General features: G+C 43.4%; 1 protein-coding gene across 1 annotated transcript in view; it reads right to left on the minus strand.

Moving 5' to 3' along the window:
• Nucleotides 1–2434: 2434 nt before the first annotated feature.
• Nucleotides 2435–19831, minus strand: part of LOC309546460 (retinal guanylyl cyclase 2-like) — a 206004-nt gene continuing 188607 nt past the window's right edge. The window contains exons 19-20 of the mRNA XM_082246169.1: nt 9333–9420; nt 2435–2901 (exon numbers count right to left, since the gene is read on the minus strand). Of these exons, the coding sequence (XP_082102295.1) occupies nt 2866–2901; nt 9333–9420 (124 nt within the window). The 3' untranslated portion in view covers nt 2435–2865. The remainder of the gene's footprint in view (nt 2902–9332; nt 9421–19831) is intronic.

A 19831-nucleotide genomic window follows, 5' to 3' on the forward strand; every position in this document is an offset into this window, starting at 1 on the left:
AGTTATATACTTTTAAGAGAAGCCCTTTAAAGACCGTTGAGCGAAGCCCACTTAATCATAAAACCATACACTGTGCAAATTTTGTCCGCATCCTAACGAAATTTGCTATATAGGTGCCACCCCCCCCCTGCCCGAAAAATTTTGACTGAAAAATAAAAGCCAAGCTGAAAATGTTCAGCTGAAGTGTACCTGAATCCAATCAGAGGCAGCCGCTGTTTGGGAGACTGTCAGAATACAACAGGCACAGCAGGAGACGCATCCATCCATGCTGTACAGCCCAGAGGCTTAAAGGAAGAAAATCTAACAGTGTATGGCCAGCTTTGGACGTACAGACAATCATTTTTTTTTTTTTTTTAGTCAGAACTGATCTGTCATAATTGGAGTTGATTTGCTAAAGGCAAATAGTCTGCTCCTTTTGCAAGGAAATATTCCCTTAGCTAAGTAAATATGGTGAAAATGAGTGTGCAAAGAATACCCAAACATAAGAGTGCAGTGGCGGCCCGTCCATTGGGGGCGTAGGAAGCATGGATTCCAATGGGTTTTTTTTTTTTTTTTTGAAGCATGTGATTAGAGCCAGAGGCTATAATAGGCTTCAAAAAAGGGTGGGCTCGGGGAGCAGATCACTGCGCCCTGAGCCCACCCAGTTGTGTGACAATAGCAAATGAATACTGGCCAATTAGGAAGTGGGTCCTGAGACCCGTTTCCCGGTTGGCCAAAAGGAGAAGCCATGCTATTGGCCAAGAAAGAGGAGGAGGAAGGAGACGCAGGGGAATCCCACGGAGGAGACTGAGGGGAAAGCCGCTGCCTGTCCAGGTTGAGTGAGCCAGCAACCGGGGGGGGGGGGGGGGGTTAGGTGTGCAGGCTGGAGCTCTGGTGTGGTCCGGGGGGGGGGTATGGTGTGGTCCGTCTGCTGCCCCCTTCCCTGCAGCCCATGGAGCACATTCAGACAATGTCCAAACCATTTAAATATAGTCCTTTTGTATGGCTCCTTATAGGACAGCCAGACAAGACCACGGATTAGGGGCTAGCCTTGTAGAGGGTAGTAAAAGCTGCCTCCAGTACATGCAAAGAGAGAAAGAGAACAGGAGCCTCTGAGTGTAGACTGTTATACCATTTATTAAAAGCATGTAAGAATATAACTCACATTGAGGTGGCTAAAAGGCTGGCACTCTCACAACCCGGATGACGTCACTAAGCTGCAACGCGTTTTGGAGCATGCACAGTAGGAGAACCCAAGCTTTAGAAAGGAGCATGCATTCTTTGAGTTCTCTGATTGCTACGAAAGCCCTTGCTTCAAGCTCTTCCTTCTCCATACCATCTAGCAGGCCGGAACAGCCTCTGCAAGTGGAGAACCTGTGCAGCGTGGGGTTACGAAGCCCCTACACCCACTGATGTCTCTTGGATGTACTCAATGTAAAGGTGCCCATGGGAGGACTGTGATATGCCTACTTTTAACCACCTGAATGTGAGTTATATTCTTACAAGCTTTCAATACATTTTATAACAGTCTACATTTAGAGGTGCCTGTCCTCTTTCTCTCAAAGAATACCCAATCACATGCAAGGGGGGTAAAAAAATAGATTTTTTTTTTATCAGAGAAAAATTGAATTTTTGCTTGCACACGAATGGATGATAGGAATCAGCAGAGCTTCACCTCATTTGCTAAGCTCTGGGGAAATTTTATTGGCAAAGCAAAAATTCCCTTGCAAAGAGCACAGCTTTTTTGGCTTTAGTAAATCGACCCTATAGACTTGTATTGAGAGAGCAGAACAGTGAAGTACAATCATTGTGCAGCACTACTATGAAGAAAATATGTAATAAGCAAACGTAGCTGCCACCATAAACTTATGTATTTACAAAATATACACAGAAACAATCTTTTTTAAAACATTAACACTTATTAATAAGAATATTTACATTTATTTAATCACATTTACATACCTAAAAATACTTTTTATATATACCTAAAAATCTGTAAAAAAAAAAAAACGATAGTTTCCCTTTAAAGTGGACCTTGCACTAAAATGCTAAATTTGTTTATTTAGTAGTGGCCCACACCCCCGCAATCCTTGAATTAAAAAAGCCAGTGGGAAAAAAAAGTTATTGTACAAAGATCATACATTGGGGGGGGGGGGGGGGTGTCCACTACTGAATAAGTAGACTTTGCATTTTAGTGCAAGGTTTACTTTAAGTATTATATTCTTTTTTGTCTTTACTTACTTTACTTTCATTTAATAATTACTGAGTTTTGCTTTCCTGCTTCCAGTGCTCATATTTTTAGGTACCTCTCCCTTCTTCTTGGTCTTTCCTTGTACATTTTTTTTATTTAATACAGAATAGCAAACATTTAAGTCAGCCTGGAATCCATTGGAATAAGCAATTTCATTTATTTAAAACCAGCCAACCAATATACACACACTAGGCGTAACTTGAAGGAAAACAAAGTCCTAAAACATATTTATGAACTTTTGGGGTCATGACACCCAACAAAGTCTGAACTTGAGAGGAGCGCTGACACTCCATATGGTTTGTTGTGGATGACCACCATTGTAATGCAGTAGTGTGTTCAAACATAGAATTAGCAAACACTCTAACGTGCAACTACATTGTCCTGTGATGTCATCTGGCCCAGCCTCAACGCAGACAGTTAGGAGACTTCCTCAACTTCATCCATCCAACTGTTAAAACTTCCAAACTGCCATAAAAAGAGTCCTCATTTACTCCAAGAAACCCTTCAGTAATGGCGTCCTCTAAAAAAGAATCCATCCTTCTCCAGAGAATTCAGAGGTGGTCCATTACAAAAGTCCTGCAAATGACGCTCTTTTGGCCAAAGATATACTTTTCCTGGCTTTCCAGAAGATAGATTTAATTTCCTTGTTTACCATTTCCTGCCAGTCCTCCCTAGAAGAAAAACAACAGAAACAATTGAAATAATAAGAGACTTTTTACTTAAAGTTTGTATAAACTCATAATCTATTTTTAGTATGTTTGACATCATGCCTCATTGTATCATTGTGAACCTTATGCAAAGTTTCTTTCCTGGAGATCCTGCCAGTAACAGCACATAACATTGCAAGATGATGATGCCAACCCACTGCCTCACAATAGGCATCAGCCTTGGCCAGCCTGCCATGCATTGTCCTTCAGTTGGCTGTTAGGCTGGGTTCACATATGATGGGAACACAGTTCACAGCAGGGGGTCCGGTGTGTTCACCAATTCAGATGCAAATCAGGTCCGAATTTTTGCCCGAATTTTCACCTGAACCAGAAACAAAAACGCACAGCACCCTTTTTAAATGCGGACAGCGGCCACCCCGAAACTGTGTGAACTGGCTGCATTGAGAGCCGGTCACACTCTTCTGTCATGCGAATTGGATGCGGGGAAATTCGCATCCAATTCGCATGTGTGAACCCAGCCTTATAGGCTGCCTATAAAGTCTGCAGGAGGATTGCACAGACCTGATATACAGCCTAATGGTAAACCTAAGCAGCTGTAATAAGTTCCCTAATTTTAGCAGTCTAAGCACATATATTGTTCACATATGATGGGCATAGTGGTTTTACTGTGCCATGGGAGCAGCCATTTTGGAATCCTTCAGGGCAGCAGTGGTGGTACTAAATGACAATTATTACAATCAATTAGGATAGCTCCTTCAATATTTAACTATGTCCAAAGCAGATCTTCATGCAATAACGGTTTACTATTTACTTCCATAATGATTACATTGTACAGCCTCTCAGGGAGATTGGGCAAAAGTGAGGTAAGGAGCTACAAGGTCACTGATGGGTGTGGGGGCGGGTGGGGTTTGGTGGAGGGACAGCAGGGTTAGCAGGCCAACCTGGGAGAGAGCAACTTGAATGCAAACTGCTCTTGCTGTGAAATTGCAGATGTAATCCTCAGGGGCTGTACCGCGTTTTATAATGGGGTACTCCTTGCTCATACAAGTTATATATATATATATTCTGCTCAAGAAAATTAAAGGAACACTTTGAAAACACATCAGATCCCAATGGGTAAAAATATCATTCTGGATATCTATACTGATATAGACTGGGTAATGCGTTGGGAGCGAAAGGATGCCACATCCTTTGATGGAAATGAAAATGATCCACCCACAGAGGGCTGAATTCAAAGACACCCCAAAAATCAAAGTGAAAAAATTATGCAGCAGGCTGTTCCATTTTGCAGAAATTTAATTGCAGCAACTCAAAATGATACTCAGTAGTTTATATGGCCCCCAGGTGCTTGTATGCATGCCTGACAACGTCGGGGCATGCTACTAATGTGACGACGGATGGTGTCCTGGGATATTTCCTCCCAGATCTGGACCAGGGCATCACTGAGCTCCTGAAAAGACTGAGGTACAACCTGGTGGCGTCGGATGGACCGAAACATAATGTCCCAGAGGTGTTCTATTGGATTAGGTCAGGCGAGCGTGGGGGCCATTCAATGGTATAAATTCCTTCATCCTCCAGGAACTGGCTGCATACTCTCACTACATGAGGCCGGGCATTGTCGTGCACGAGGAGGAACCCAGGACCCACTGCACCAGTGTAGGGTCTGACAATGGGTCCAAGGATTTCATCCCAATACCTAATGGCAGTCAGGGTACCATTGTCTAGCCTGTAGAAGTCTGTGCGTCCCTCCATGGATATGCCTCCCCAGACCATCACTGACCCACCCCCAAACCGGTCATGCTGAACGATGTTACAGGCAGCATAACTGTAACTGAACCGCGACCCCACAATGCACTTGTGGACCTCCGTCAGAATACCGCTTTCTTCAGTCTTGAACATAGATATCAGATATTCTAGCCGCCCCCATACAAAACTAGCCCAGAATAGTTTGTATTAGATCTGGAAAATTTATTGAACAAACTCACACTGAATATATACCACACCAGGTCAGGTTCCTGATTACATTATCATATGCAGATGAAATTGTGAACAGAAATATAATTACCATATCTAAGAAACAACCAACACAAACAGTATTCTACTTTCCCTCTAGCAACTAATAGATGACAATGATTTAATTAACTTGAGTTAAATAACTAGCAGACTTGCCCTCATCGAGCTCATGAAGTACAATATACATTATTGTAAGTGCAAACACATCCCCACAGAAGACAATAGGTGAGTTAATCCAAACAATCAACAATTTGTGGAAGACAGGTGGTTGAGCTGATGACATTAACATCTGCCATGAGTCTGACTGTGCAGAGCAGTCCCCTATTGGCAATAGACAGCTAGGCCTTTAACAAGGATCCTAGGCTTAGAGTCCCTGAGTCTGTGCGTCTTGGGGAGATGTGGACTTGAATCCAAAGTGGCATTACTCCAAGGGTCCCCCCAGCATACACCCCAAAAAGAGCAGTGTTCCCTCACAAGCCAGGGTCCATAGTCTGTAGGCAAGAGGCTAGCCTGCAGTCCCCTCCAAAAGTCCCTGTCCTGAGTGAGCTTGTCACAATAACATTCTCTATGACTTCTCCAAACCCTTTCACGTCTGTCACATGTGCTCAGGGTGAACCTGTTCTCATCTATAAAAAGCACAGGGCGCCAGTGGTGGACCTGCCATTTCTGGTGTTCAATGGTGAAGCCAATCAATCTCCACGGTGATGGGCAGTGAGCACAGGGCCCACTAGAGGACGTCAGGCCCTCAGGCCACCCTCATGAAGTCTGTTTATGATTGTTTAATCAGAGATATTCACACCAGTGGCCTGTTTGTCATTTTGTAAGGCTCTGGCAGTGCTCATCCTGTTCCTCCTTGCACAAAGGAGCAGATTCCAGTCCTGCTGATGGGTTAAGGATCTTATACAGCTCTGTCCAGCTCTTCTAGAGTAACTGCCTGTCTCCTGGAATCTCATGCTCTTGAGACTGTGGTGAGAGACACAGCAAACCTTCTGGCAATGGCATGTATTGATGTGCCATCCTGGATGAGTTGGACTGCCTGTGCAACCTCTATAGGGTACAGGTATTACCTCATGCTACCAGTAGTGACATTGACCCTAGCCAAATGCAAAACTAGTGAAAAACAGTCAGAAAAGATAAGTAGGAAAAAAAAAATGTCCGTGACCTCCACTATAAAACCATTCCTATTTTGGGGGCTGTTTCATTGTTGCCCTTCTAGTGCACCTGTTGTTAATTTTATTAACACCAAAGCAGCTGAATCTGAATAACAACCCCCTCTGCTACTTAACAGACCAGATCAATATCCCAGGAGTTTAATTGACTCGATGCTGGTCCTTTAATTTTTTTGAGCAGTGTATATATTATAACATATAGAATTCTCTCATTTATGTAGCAACATCTAGTTATCAGGCTGCCTGCAGTTTTTAATCTGGATAATGTGGATAGTGAAGTTGGTTTCCAGAAAAACTTAGCTGTTTGAATCATGGGAATACAATGACATTTAAGGTTACAAGTAATTTACGCTTGTGTGAATAATAAACAAAGCATCTTTCTTTGTTACTCTAGTCTTTACCTCCTAATTGCACAAAGAGGGTTTATAACCCCTCTGCTTCTGCAAACCAAGCCCACCAGCCATTGCCTCCAAGTTGTATTTCTATTGTTGGGCTCCGAAACCAAACAACAGCTGGTCCTCCAATGGTAGTTAACCTGCCTAGCGGTATCCCTGAGCGTGACTCGGGGTGGATTTTCTATGCTGTTATCGGTATCCCCAAGTCACGCTCGGGGTGGATGTGCAGAGCGCGCAGCGGTGTCTTACCTTCTCCTGGCGATCCAGCGATGATCTCCCATTGCTGTGATCGCCAGCCATCTGAGATCCCCGCCGCTCGTCCGTCCTCCGTCGGTGTGATGACTTCCTAGTTCCGTTTCCTGCAGCAGCAATACTGCATGGGAGCGGAACTAGGGAGGGAAATTCAAACTTTGAACATTGCACAAAACACACACATAACATTTATATTATATATATATATATATATATATATATACACACACACACACACACATATTTATATATATGTATATACATATATATATATATATATATATATATATATATATATATATATACACACACACACATATATATATATAATATAACACATGAATTATAATCTAATCAATAATATAATTGTATTATATAATATTATATATATATATATATATATATATATATATTATATTATATTATATATTGTATAATACAATTATATTATTGATTAGATTATAATTCATGCGTTTGTGTTTCAAATTTATCACATCTGGGATGTCTACTAGAGTCTTGTTTTGGTCAGGTTTAAGTCAGTAATTACTAAGAATTGTAGGCCTATAATACATAACGCCAAATTTCCATGAAAAAAGTTGTACCGCTTTTGGTACAGAATTCCTGACATAATCATACCACCAGGGAGGTTAACATGGATGCTTTTATAAAGACCAGTGTTGATGGGCTTTTGTCAGAACTACTCCTCTCTAGATATAAGTCTTTGGGAATGCAAAAGCAGCTCAAAATAGGTAAAATGCTGTTGAGAAGTAGATCAACTGCAGGTCAAATGCCTTAGCAATGAACTCTGAATGATCTAGATAGGGATGAGTGAACCAGGCAAGGTTCAGTTCAAGAGAAGTTTGGTGAACCCAGCAACAAATTACTAACATAGCACCAAACCCCTATTTGAGTCTATGGGAGCTGTTTCTTACTGACCTTTTTTAAAGTAATTTTGCAAGCTTTTGCTAAAAGAAAGGCATCGGTAGCTGGGCACTGACATGGAGGGCAAATTACAATTCACCAAGTACAAATTAAAAAAAAAAAAAAAAACTGTCTCCATGTGGAGAGGGTCCTTTAAAGTTGGATTGCAGGATGAACCCAACTAGTCAGAAAAATGTATGCCCCCCCCTCCCCCTTCTAAAACCTATGCTGACTAACCTGTGTAACAAAGTTTTGTATACTTACCTACTTTCAGCCCGCTGTAGCCTGGTCATGTGATCTGTCTTCACTGTGTCAGTAATCAGCAGCTGCAGGGGAGAGGAGGAAGCACTGAAAATGGATGGGCCAAAAGAGCTTATGGATGATGACAACACATCAGGCTTTACCAGCCATTGTTGAGTGCTCTCCCCTCTCCCCTGCAGTGCCTCTGGATGGCACAGGGGATCACATGACAGATCCGGGGGCGGGCTGAAAATAGGTAAGTATACACATCTTTCTTACACAGGTTATTCAGCATAGGTGTTAAATGGGGCATTTTTTAGACTAGTTAGGTTTATTCTAGAGTTCTGCTTTAATGTAGTTTAAGGGGCAACATTAGGAATACATAAATCTTGTAAATAACATGCTCCGGGGAAGCCTTAAACCTAAGAAAAGTTCTAAGCATATTTACAAAGCACAGAAATTTAATGGTTGCAGTAAGGCCAAACCACTGCTTTATAAATGAGCCCCTAAGACTAGGTAGTAGGAACTGGGGTCATACAAGTAATATATTTTTTTTTTTGGGGGGGGGGGGGGTTCAGGATATATATGTATTTCTGTCCCCATGTATGTGAAATTGAAGCTCAGTGAGTTAGGTCCAAAGGGGTTGATTTGTTAAAGGCCTTACTGTATTTTATGGCGCTTTTTCACTGCATGGAACCGAATGGCTCGGCTCGCTTTTGTGCTTTTCCACTGCTGGTCCCGTATGGTATAGTGTAGGAACGGTTCGGTACGGTACGGTACAGTACGGCGGCGCTTTTCCACTGCATGGAACCGAATGGTACGGCTCTCAAAAACAGTACCTACTCTATTGTGGTTCCAACAGGTACCATAACCGGTACCATATCCCACAATCCTTTGCATGCAGTCACTACTAGCCACTGATTGGTCAGAGAATCCCACCCACCCCGTTGTTATCCCACCCACTTAACTTTAGTACTACTTTAGTTGAAAAGCAAACTATACCGTACCGAACCGTTCCAACACCGTACCATGCGGTACCATGCAGTGGAAAAGCAAACCGGGCCAAGCAGGGCCGAGTAGAGCCGAGCCGGTACTTGCAGTGGAAAAGTGCCAATAGTGAACCTGTATTCAATTCCATCATCCAGTGATGTGCAAAGGAAATGTTCTTTTCTTTAAATATTCTTTCCAAACAATTGAATATTCAAAGTGGAAATAGGTTCACCGTTGCATAATCAGCCTAGAAATGTTTTTTTTTTTTTTTATGACAAACTCAAGCAGGAGGGTAATTAGTGTTGAGTGCTTGTAGGCATGCATGCATGCAAAAGTAAAATAATAAAAAAATAAATGAATACAAATGGAGTTCACACGTGGTGGATTCTAGATGGTATACACTGATATGTACACACAACAACCAGACATAATTTATTTTGCTTCTTCCTCATACCTCTGCCTCCTTTTTAGAAAGCATCTTTGCAGCTTTCCTCCTTTTGAACTCTGCAATTTCCTCCGCTGTTAAACCATGGGCAATACACCTGTAGACATATATATGTAATTAGTAGAGTGACTTTGTCCCCGCAACAAGGAGAAACATGACCTCATAGGCACATCTTTTTTTTTATTTACATAAAAAAGGTAAATCCTAAAGTATGAACACATATGGGGGTTGCATAAGATTTGGATCCAAATCTGTCTGGAAATGTTTACCTTCCAAAAGAAATCTATGGATGTGGTTTCTGAAAGCTCTCTTAGAACAAGCAATGCGATTCAATCAACAGCATCCATTGTAATGAGGTAATAACTCCGTATTAGAAAAGATATCTCCAATGTACGACCCATGGGCCATTAGACTAACCCAGCATAGCTCAGGAGAAGGTAGCATTACCAATGCTAGGATGCTGTAGCAAGTAAAATGGGTGGGCACAGTGAATACCCAATCACATCACTTACTGTTAGGGCCTGTGTCAAAGGGCTTAGGCTTGTGTTGAAGTGTGACATCCATTTGAGATGCTTTTGAGATCATTTAGAATTCATTAGGTGCATTTGATCTGAAGAAGACCGTCTGCTTCACCCTGCATTCCTATAGCATTGTATTGAAATGAAAAACCCATTTAGAGCAACAAAACCCCTTCTACATAGGCCCTTACTGTAACTTAAAGTGAGAGTAAAATCAAATCCTATTTATACTTAAACCTTCTCTCATCCCCATTCTAAGCCCTTTACTAACTGCCCTGTAAAGGAAAAATGTTTATACTTACCTATACTGAGGGTGCTCCCATGGGTTCTCCCATGTGGCCGGCTTCAGTAAAGAGGAAAGATCGCTGACAACAGCTACAATGCCTATGTGGTGTCATTACCCATAGACTTACTATGGGGATTCCATTGGTGGCTGTCCCTCCTCTAGACTGAAGCCAGAGCTGGGATCCAATCATATGACCAGACCTCAGAATAGGTAAGTATAGACATCTTTACAGGGAAGTTAGCATAGGGCTTAGAATGGCGGTGGAAGCAGGTTAAAGCTTAGACAGTACAGTGCATACGGAAAGTATTCACAGCGCTTCACTTTCTCCACATTTTGTTATGTTACTGGCACTGCCTTATTCCAAAATTGATTAAATTCATTATTTCCTTCAAAATTCTACAAATAATACCCCATCTGGACGACGTGAAACACGTTTGTTTGAAATCTTTGCAAATTTATAAAAAATAAAAAATGAAAAAAAAATGACATGTACATAAATATTCACAGCCTTTGCTCAATACTTTGTTGAAGAATCTTTGGCACCAAATATAGCCTCAAGTCTTTTTGAGTATGATGCTACAAGCTTGGCTCACCTATTCTTTGAAGGACCTCTCAATCTCCATCAGGTTGGATGGGGAGCGTCCGTACACAGCCATTTTCAGATCTCTCTAGAGATGTTCAATTGGGTTCAAATCTGGGCTCTGGCTGGGCCACTCATGGACATTTACAGAGTTGTCCCATAGCCACTCCTTTGTTATCTTGGCTGTGTGCTTAGAAGGTGAACTTTCACCTCAGTCTGAGATCCAGAGCATTCTAGAGCAGGTTTTCATCAAGGATGTCTCTGAACATTGTTGCATTCATCTTTCCCTCAATCCTGACTAGTCTCTCAGTTCCTGCCACTGAAAAACATCCCCACAGCATAATGCTGCCACCGCCAGGGATGGTATTGGCCAGGTGATAATCATGTCCTCCAGACATGATGCTTGCCATTCAGGCCAAAGAGTTCAATCTTTGTTTCATCAGACCAGAGAATTTTGTTTCTCATGGTCTGAGAGTCTTTCAGGCAGGGCAGCCATCAGAAATTTTGGGGCCCCTTACTCTGCATTAGGCCTGCCCCCCCCCGGGTCTGTCCACCAACATTCCCCAGGGCCCCCTGACTGGTTGTACCACCAAAGTTGCCCACTGGCCATCCCGCTGCTTTTATCTCTTCATATGGGTTTATTGCATTTAGAGGGCATATCAAGAGCAGCTGATGAATGTTTCTTTTTTGTTTTTTTTCCATGAAGGGTCCCCCTGATCCCCAGCTGGAGCCTTTCCCTCTGAGCCCAGGTGGTGGAATGCCAAGGTCCAGTGACAAGTGCAACCTTTGTAACCCTGGAAGTTCCGCCACTGGTGTGAGTAGTTTTTAAGTTTTATTATTTTTTTTCATAATTTTTCGCTTTTTTTTTTTTTTTTTACAATTTAATTTTATTATTTTTTTTACAATTTTTTTTTTTTTTTTAGGAGCCTTGGAGGGCTTCAGTGAGATATCGGGGTCTAAAAAGACCTCTGATGTTTCATCTTTGAGACAGAGAAAAGAGATTGAGGACACAGCCTTCAATCTCCATTTCTACAACCTCAGCTACACTGAATGAATGGACATGAAAAGCTCTGTACCAAGCTTCCCATTCATTCACAAACATAGTTACATAGTTACATAGTGAGGTTTAAAAAAGATACCAGTCCATCCGGTTCAACTTATGATGAGTGTGTGTGTGTGTGTGTGTGCTGTCGATAGCACATTGTATACCCCTTTATGTTGTGGTCGTTAAGGTGCCCATCGAATAGTTTTTTTAAACTATCGATGCTCTCTGCTGAAACTATCGATGCTCCCTGCTGAAACTATCGATGCTCCCTGCTCAACGGATCACTGACTCTATTCATTAAGATAAGGAAGGGGCTGGTAAATTACATATTTACCTGCCCCTTCCTCGCTTCCTATTCTGACACATTCCCCGCAGAAGCCGGTGGGAGAGGGGTGGGGGGAAGCCAGTAGTGCCGTGGGGGAGGGGGGGGCACTAGAAGGGAACATGGGCGGGAGGGGAGAGCACAGGGGGCTTGCAGACAGCAGAAAGAAGATGAATAGGAGGGGCAACATAAAGAGGAACCGATCCCTCCAATTTCCTTCTGCAGCTGGTTCAGTGGCAGCAGTGGTGGTGGTAAATGGGAAAAGTGGCAGCGGTGGTTATGGCTGGGGCAGATGCGATCAGTGGTAGAGGTAATTGTGGAATGGGATCAGTGGCAGCAGTGGTGGTGGGGATGGGATCAGTGGCAGCGGTGGTAGAGAGGGGGATGGAATCAGTGTCAGCGGTGGTGGTGGTGGAGGGGAATGGGATCAGTGCCAGTGGTGGTGGTGGTAGGGGGGTATCAGTAAAAGTGGTGGTGGAGGTGGATGGGATCAGTAGCAGCAGTGGTGGTGGTGAAGGGGGGTGGGTTCAGTGGCTGTGGAATCAGTGGCAGCGGTGGTGGTGGTGGAAGGGGGTGGGATCAGTGGCAGTTGTGGTTGTGGGGGGCAGATGGGATCAGTGGTGGTGGTGGTGGGGGGGATGGTATCAGTGACAGTGGTGGTGGAGGGGGATGGAATCAGTGGCAGCAGTGGTGGTGGTGGAGGGGGATGGGTTCAGTGACTGTGGTGGCAGCGGTGGTGGGGGTGGGGGGGTGGATGAGATCAGTGGTAGTGGTGGTGGAGGAGGATGGGATCAGTGGCAGCAGTAGCAGGGCGGATGGGATCAGTGGCAGCGGTGGTGGTGGATGGGATCAGTGGCAGCAGTGGTGGTGATGGTGGTGGTTTTCAATGGCAGTGGTGAGTGGAAGTTTATTAAAGAAAAACAAAATCCAATGCAGTCACATTAGGTAAGGAATGGAGTATGCCCTTGGCCGCCTCTCCTTGCTGATCACACTTCCACAGGGGAAACGATCACTCAGATGGTACAAAGCAGCCAAGCACTCACTGGTGAAGACACAGCTACTCTCCGGAGCAAGCAACCTACCGTGCATGTGCCCTGCTGATGACAAAGTTTCCTGCACACAGACACTGCCGGTGGATGCCCTGCCTGTAGTCCAACGTGCGGGACCCAGTACACATGCGCCCGGCTAATTACAGAGCCGGCCCCGAGCAGAGAGATTAACTAGAACTAGAATAAGCTGCAATCTGGGGGCTCCTCCCCAGTGGTGGAAAGCAAGGCAGCAAACTTATTGGTTGGGATCTGTGGTTGGGGCCCCTTGGAACTCCCGGCCCCATACATGTGAATGAGCTGTCCCCCCCTGATGGCGGCCCTGCCTTCAGGTGCCTTTTGGCAAACTCCAGGCAGGCTGTCATGTGGCTTTTACTAAGGAATGGTTTCTGGCCACTCTACCATAAAGGCCTGATTGGTGGAGTGTTGCAGAGATGGTTGTTGTTCTGGAAGGTTCTCCTCTTTCCACAGAGAGAACGCAGGAGCTCTGTCAGAGTGACTATCAGATTCTTGGTCACCTCCCTGACTAAGGCCCTTCTCCCCCCGATCGCTCAGTTTGGCCAAGTGGCCCACTCTAGAAAGAGTACTGGTGGTTCAAAAATTCTTCCATTTACGGATGGTGGAGGCCACTGTGCTCATTGGGACCTTCAATGTATAACACATTTTTCTGTACCCTTCCCCAGATCTGTGCCCCTATACAATCCTGTCCCAGAGGTCTACAGACAATTCCTTGGACTTCATGGCTTGGTTTGTGCTCTGACAAGCTCTGCTAACTGTGGCACCTTATATAGACAGCTGTGTCCCTTTGCAAATCATGTCCAATCAACTGAATTTACCACAGGTAAACTCCCATCAAGTTGTAGAAACATTTCAAGGATGATCAATGGAAACAGCATGCATCTGAGCTCAATTTTAGGTGTCATGGCAAATGCTGTGAATACTTATGTATGTGATTTTTTTGTTTTTTTAACAAAGATTTCTTGTTAAATAATTTTATTGCAGGTATATCAGTAACAAACGGTAGTATCAAAAGCACCTAGTCTGCCCACACAAGGGCTATGACTGGCAGCATAAAGGCTCCTTTCACAGGGCCGCTCCGTGTGAAAGGTCCGCTGCGGGACTTTTTCTTTTTTTTTCCACGGAGCGGATGACATTTCTGTCATCCGCTCCGTGTGCCCGCATATCATCCCATCCGTTTGCGGATGATATGCGGACATAATGTAAGTCTATGGCACTGCGGATGTCAGCGGATGACACCGCTGACATCCGATTTTCCTTCCTTTCCGTTTTTTACACGGAAGGAAAAATGGGGTTCTGTTCCATTTGTAAAAACGGAACAGAACTGAAAGGAGGAAAATCGGGTGTCAGCGGTTGGTATTCCGCTGACACCCGCAGTGCCATTCACTTACATTATGTCCGCAAATCATCCGCAAACGGATGGGATGATTTGCGGACACACGGAGCGGCCGTGTGAAAGGAGCCAAAGAGTAAAAAAATATACATTATAAACAAAGGAGGGAAGGCCTCCTAACATGTGCAAAGATTTCAAACAAACTTCTTTCACATTGTCATTATGGGGTATTGTTTGGGGAATTTTGAGGAAAATAACGAATTTAATCCATTTTGGAATAAGGCTGTAACATAACAAAATGTGGAAAAAGTAAAGCGCTGTGAATACTTCCTGGAAGCACTGTATGTAACTGGACTTTTACTTTAAAGAAAAACCAAGCATCACCTGGGGGGTACGAGGTCACATCAACAATAGTTGAATTCCCTGTCATTAGGCATCTGGCAAAAGCAGAGATGAAAGGAAAGATGGAGGCTTCTTGAGTGAACACTGAATGAACCATGGAGCAAAGGCAATATAACACAACCCCAAGAACCGTAGTATAAAACAGACTGAATTGCTAGCATGTACCTAAAATGACATGTCCCTTCATTATTGACACTGACAATGGAGGATAATGCCAAGACATATGCAGGGGCTCGATGATGATACCATTTGGTCCCTTTTTTTACAACTGTTGGGGTTGTTGTGTAGTGCCTTGCTCCAAGATTTTTTCAGTTTTTACTCCAGAAGCCTCCATCTTTCCTTTCATCTTTCCTTTTGTCAACTGCCTAGTGACAGTGAATTCAGCAAACTGTTGTTGTGACCCGATATCCCACAGGACAGGTTCTCATTGTTTTTAATTCCTGATCAAGTCATTGTTTTGTAAGTGCAACTTTATCATTTTATTCATTAAAAAGTGATATGAAGTGAACAACACAACAGAAACAGTGTGCTGATCCCTCTCTATTTTAAAGCTAAAGTGGAAAATGTGCTTAATTTGATGAGCAGTTATTTGTGGTACAAGCAGAGGTGGGAAAGGCTGGAGCCTCTTCCAGCTCTTGGTGCCCTCAGCCCCCTTTTGCACTTTGCAGAATCAAGCTGTCAAACTGAAATCCCATTCCTCCAGATTACGCTGGGAGTGTGACTTTTCCATTGTAATCAGCGGAGCTCCACTGCCAATGTAACAGTCGGTTTCCCCTCTGTATCAGGAGAGCCTAAAGAGGATTCTGATACACCAGGCACAGCAGACCAGCTGTCAAAGTGACAACAGACCACAGTAAAAAAAATTTGGTCTGCCTTATCATTAGTGGTCAGTGTATAAATTACCCCTTACATTGGTAGTCAATAGAAAAGGCCCCCTATTGCTGGTCAGTGTAGGTAGGAGATCAAATCCGCAATGCTCTCTGCTTAATGAACCCTTAGCAACCTCAGATGAAATCATAGAGTTCCACAGAACCCTGGTTGAAAAAGGCTGGTCTAGTGAAAACAGATACGTTAAGCATTCCTGTTCTCCGACTGTCAGTTACGTTAGCCATGTAGATGGACAGTATACTTCCCTCCACTAATGAGCAGTCAGATTTATCTGCTTTTGGCGAGGAGACATATTGGATGAATTTATTGGCCCATCCAAGTGAGCAATTAAGATGAAATAGGAAGGGTGGGTAGAACCTTTGGCATAGCTCCCAACCGTCCCTAATTTCAAGGGACTGTCCCTCATTCGCAACAAAGTCCCTCTGTCCCTCTTTCCTCCTCATTTGTCCCTCATTTTGGTCTGATCTATATAGTTGCATAAAAAATGTACTACTTATCTATCAAAAAGTGTTTTACAGTGCTAAACATTTCATCCAATTTCTAAATTGCTTCTTCTGTAAATTCCGAAAGGCAATATAAAGAAACTGTTGTAGTATGAAAGGCAGTTGTGGGTTTAACCAATCATTTTTTTTGTACAATTCTCCATTTGGGGGGGGGGGGGGGCCCTATGCCTACATACTTTTGCTAATAGGTGTCCCTCATTCCCAGAGAACTGGGATTCCTTCATTCCTCAGAAAATTGGGATGTATGCATTTGGATATGGCAAGGAAGTCATTTGTAGCTTTCAACAGTAGGGCCCAAGCTGCAACTTCAAACCTTCTTCCAGAACAGTGGTGTGAACAGTGGTTGGATCATACACCTAAAATATAGTCATAACAGATCACATACCAAATTCAACACTAAGGGCGAAGAGTTTAAAGGGAGGACTAAAGATGTCTGTTTGTCAGGATCTATCTCATCCTTAACCCAGAATTATTTAACTCATTACTGTCACATAAACATTTTTTGTAAGTATCAAGGCCTAGAGAATGAGCCACTTAGTCTAGGTCTTTAAAGCATATCTATAGCTAAAACATTTTTTTATTAGGTTTTTTGATTATCGCAAGGGGTGGTTAAAGCCCCCAGTTTTTTATTTATTTTTTATTTATTTATTCATTAATTTTTTTGCTGTCAGTGAACTTGGAAGACACTACAGGAAGAGAAAGGAAATCTCCCTTTTACCCTTACTTCCTGTTCTGGTGACAAATGTAACTTTTTTTTTCTTATCAAGTTCTCTTTTAGTGATAATGGTCACCAAGAAAAATAGAGAGGGAGAATTTCCCTAGAGGGGGCACAAACAGCTATTCACAAGGTTTACTTTATTTTGAAAAAACAAACACAATAAATATAAAGGCTACATTCACACCTGAGCGTAGCGTTTTTCGTGCGTTTTTTACCGCGATTTTACCGCGATTTTTGCGGCGTTTTTTACCGCGATTTTACCGCGATTTTTACCGCGATTTTTGTGCAGGCGTTTTTAGATTGAATAGAGATCAATGGAAAACGCCTGTAATCTGCCCAAAAAGAAGCTCATGTACTTTTTTGAGCGTTGGGCGTTTTGTATACAGCGTCAAAACGCTCAGATGTGAACAGGGGCCATTGAAATGAATAGGATTTGTCTTGTTGGGCGTTTTGAGAGCTGATCCTAGAGCAGAAAAACGCCCCAAAAACGCCCCAAAACGCCTAGATGTGAACGGAGCCAAAATGTAACCACCTTCACCAAAAAGATATAAAATTGACAACGTTGTCATTGGGGACAGGCAGCTGCCTCAAACACTCCTCCATTCCAGCATACATCTCTCAAGTAAGGGCACATAGGGTAATATATGTGTATATATAAGTGATCAACTGATATCGTTTTTTCGTTGCCGATACCGATATTTTGGCCATTGCATATCGGTATCGGCCGATATGGGCCGATATTTTCGTACATTTAAAAAAATGTTTTCTTTTTTTTATTTTAATCACTTGACAGGTACTGTTGTGGAGGGATCTGCTCTGCACTTAAAGGCATTCAAAAAAAGTTTGGCTGTTTTGAATACTGTAATTTTTTTTAATCTGGCGCCAGTACCCGGAAGTGATATCATGACATGATTTCCTGGGTTTTTACATGGAGACCGGATCAGAGCTGAATGCGGCTTTGATAGGGTCTTCGGCGGCCATGCAGGCTGGATGCCCAGGTTTCCCGGTGGGATGGGAGACCCGGGCGAGCCGTGGAAGGCAGTGGGAGCGGCCCTTCCTGCTCCCTGTAATAACAGGCCGCATCGGTTGTCATTACAAGACAGCTGACCGTCGGCTATGGACGCTGGTACTGGGGTGATGCCTCTAGCTGCAGGCATCACTCCAGTACAAGGACTTTCCTAAATGTTGCCAAAATCGGCCACCTTGGTGGCCGATCCCAATATATCAGGGAAAGTGCATATCAGCCCTCGATATATCGGCTTTGCCGATACTCGGTCGATCCCTAATATATGTGCTGCATCTATATATAGATTAATATATAGATGCAGCACCCTCCTAGATAGGTGCTAGGTAGGTAGTGTATATTTGCTCTGCCTGCTTATCAGGGTAGTGGCAGGTAAAACCAAGTTTCTCTTCTGCTTGTCAGGGAGCAGAATTTCTACTCAGGCCTGTTGCATGTGTCCAGGATGTGATTCATCTGGGCTGAGGGAGTGTCCCCACTGTATCCAATAGGGAGGCCTGTCGGACAGTGGAGGAAACCCAGCCAGTGACACACAGGCTTTTGTGGCTGTCCCAGGGGATGGCACAGACAGTGGTGCATCCTGGGATAGGCTATAAAAAGCCAAGGGCACATGTTGCAGGGCGTCTTTGGGCGGGAAGCCAGGTCCCGTAAGGAAGGTGACGGCTGTCTCTCCTTCTGTTTGCTGTGGATTGTGGTCACAGGCGGTCGCTGAAGCCAGAGGTCCTGGTGGAGTAGACGGCAGAGCAACTCTGGAGAGGCAGTGTCCGTGAGTACAGGGAAGCTTGCCAAGGGGTCTGCCCAGGAGGGGGACCACTCCGGTGGATGGAGTTAGTGGATGAGTGTCAGCACACACAGGCAGTGAAAGTAAAGGGGGTGCCAAGTTTAAACCCTGAGGAGAAAAACTAAAACTGGAACCTTTTAAACTATCTTCACTTCAGTGGCAAGGTGCAGCAGTGGCCTTGCCGCACTCTAAAGCTAGTTGTCCTCAAGATTGTGCATGGCTCATAGTTGGAGTGTCCCACTCATCCCTTCTCCTATCCCAGTTCTAAATAAAAACACAAAAACCAACATCCCCTGGATTGATTATTGACTGAGCCAAGGACTTTCGATGCTGTTTGTCTGCTATCAGTTTCTAAGGGTAACCCAGGGGAATCCAGAAAGTGTAATTCTCAGCAGTCCCCTAGGGGGCAGAGCTACATATACATATATTACCCTATGTGCCCTTACTTGAGAGATCTATTCTTGAATGGGGGAGTAAATTTTATATTCATTATGTTTGTTTTTTCTAAATAAAGTAAATATTTTACATATTTGGCACTCTGTGATTAATCTCTTGAGTTTTCTTCCTCTTTATATTGTATGTTCATTAGTCTAGAAGGCCACCCTCATAATACATTTATTAAGGTTCTAATAATCCTTATATGAGGGTTTTTTTCAATATAGCAGCAGGACTTATCTATATAAGGTTTATCCTTCCTACCGCTACACATGTACTTGTGGTGGAGCTGAATCCTTTTATAGAATTTAGGTATTGACAAGGTTTGATTTGCAATGTTTTCTGCCCTTCCATCCTCTATCCAAAACAAAATTATAAGAATTGTTTTTATCTGTAACAATGGTCACCTAAGACAGAGAGGAAGAATTTCCCAAGAGGGAGCACAGACAGAAACATAAATAAGTTGGGGGTTTAAACCCTTCCATCCTCTATCAAAACAAATGCTATAAAATGGTTTTGACTTAAGATACACAGTAGATATTGATCTGTTTTATCTCACAGATTCAACAGGAGCTGCTCATTGCTCCTATATTTATAGTTTCTGAAATTCCT

This window comes from Pelophylax lessonae (genome assembly GCF_965119305.1).
Source record: "Pelophylax lessonae genome assembly, chromosome: 2".
Lineage (NCBI taxonomy): Eukaryota > Metazoa > Chordata > Amphibia > Anura > Ranidae > Pelophylax > Pelophylax lessonae.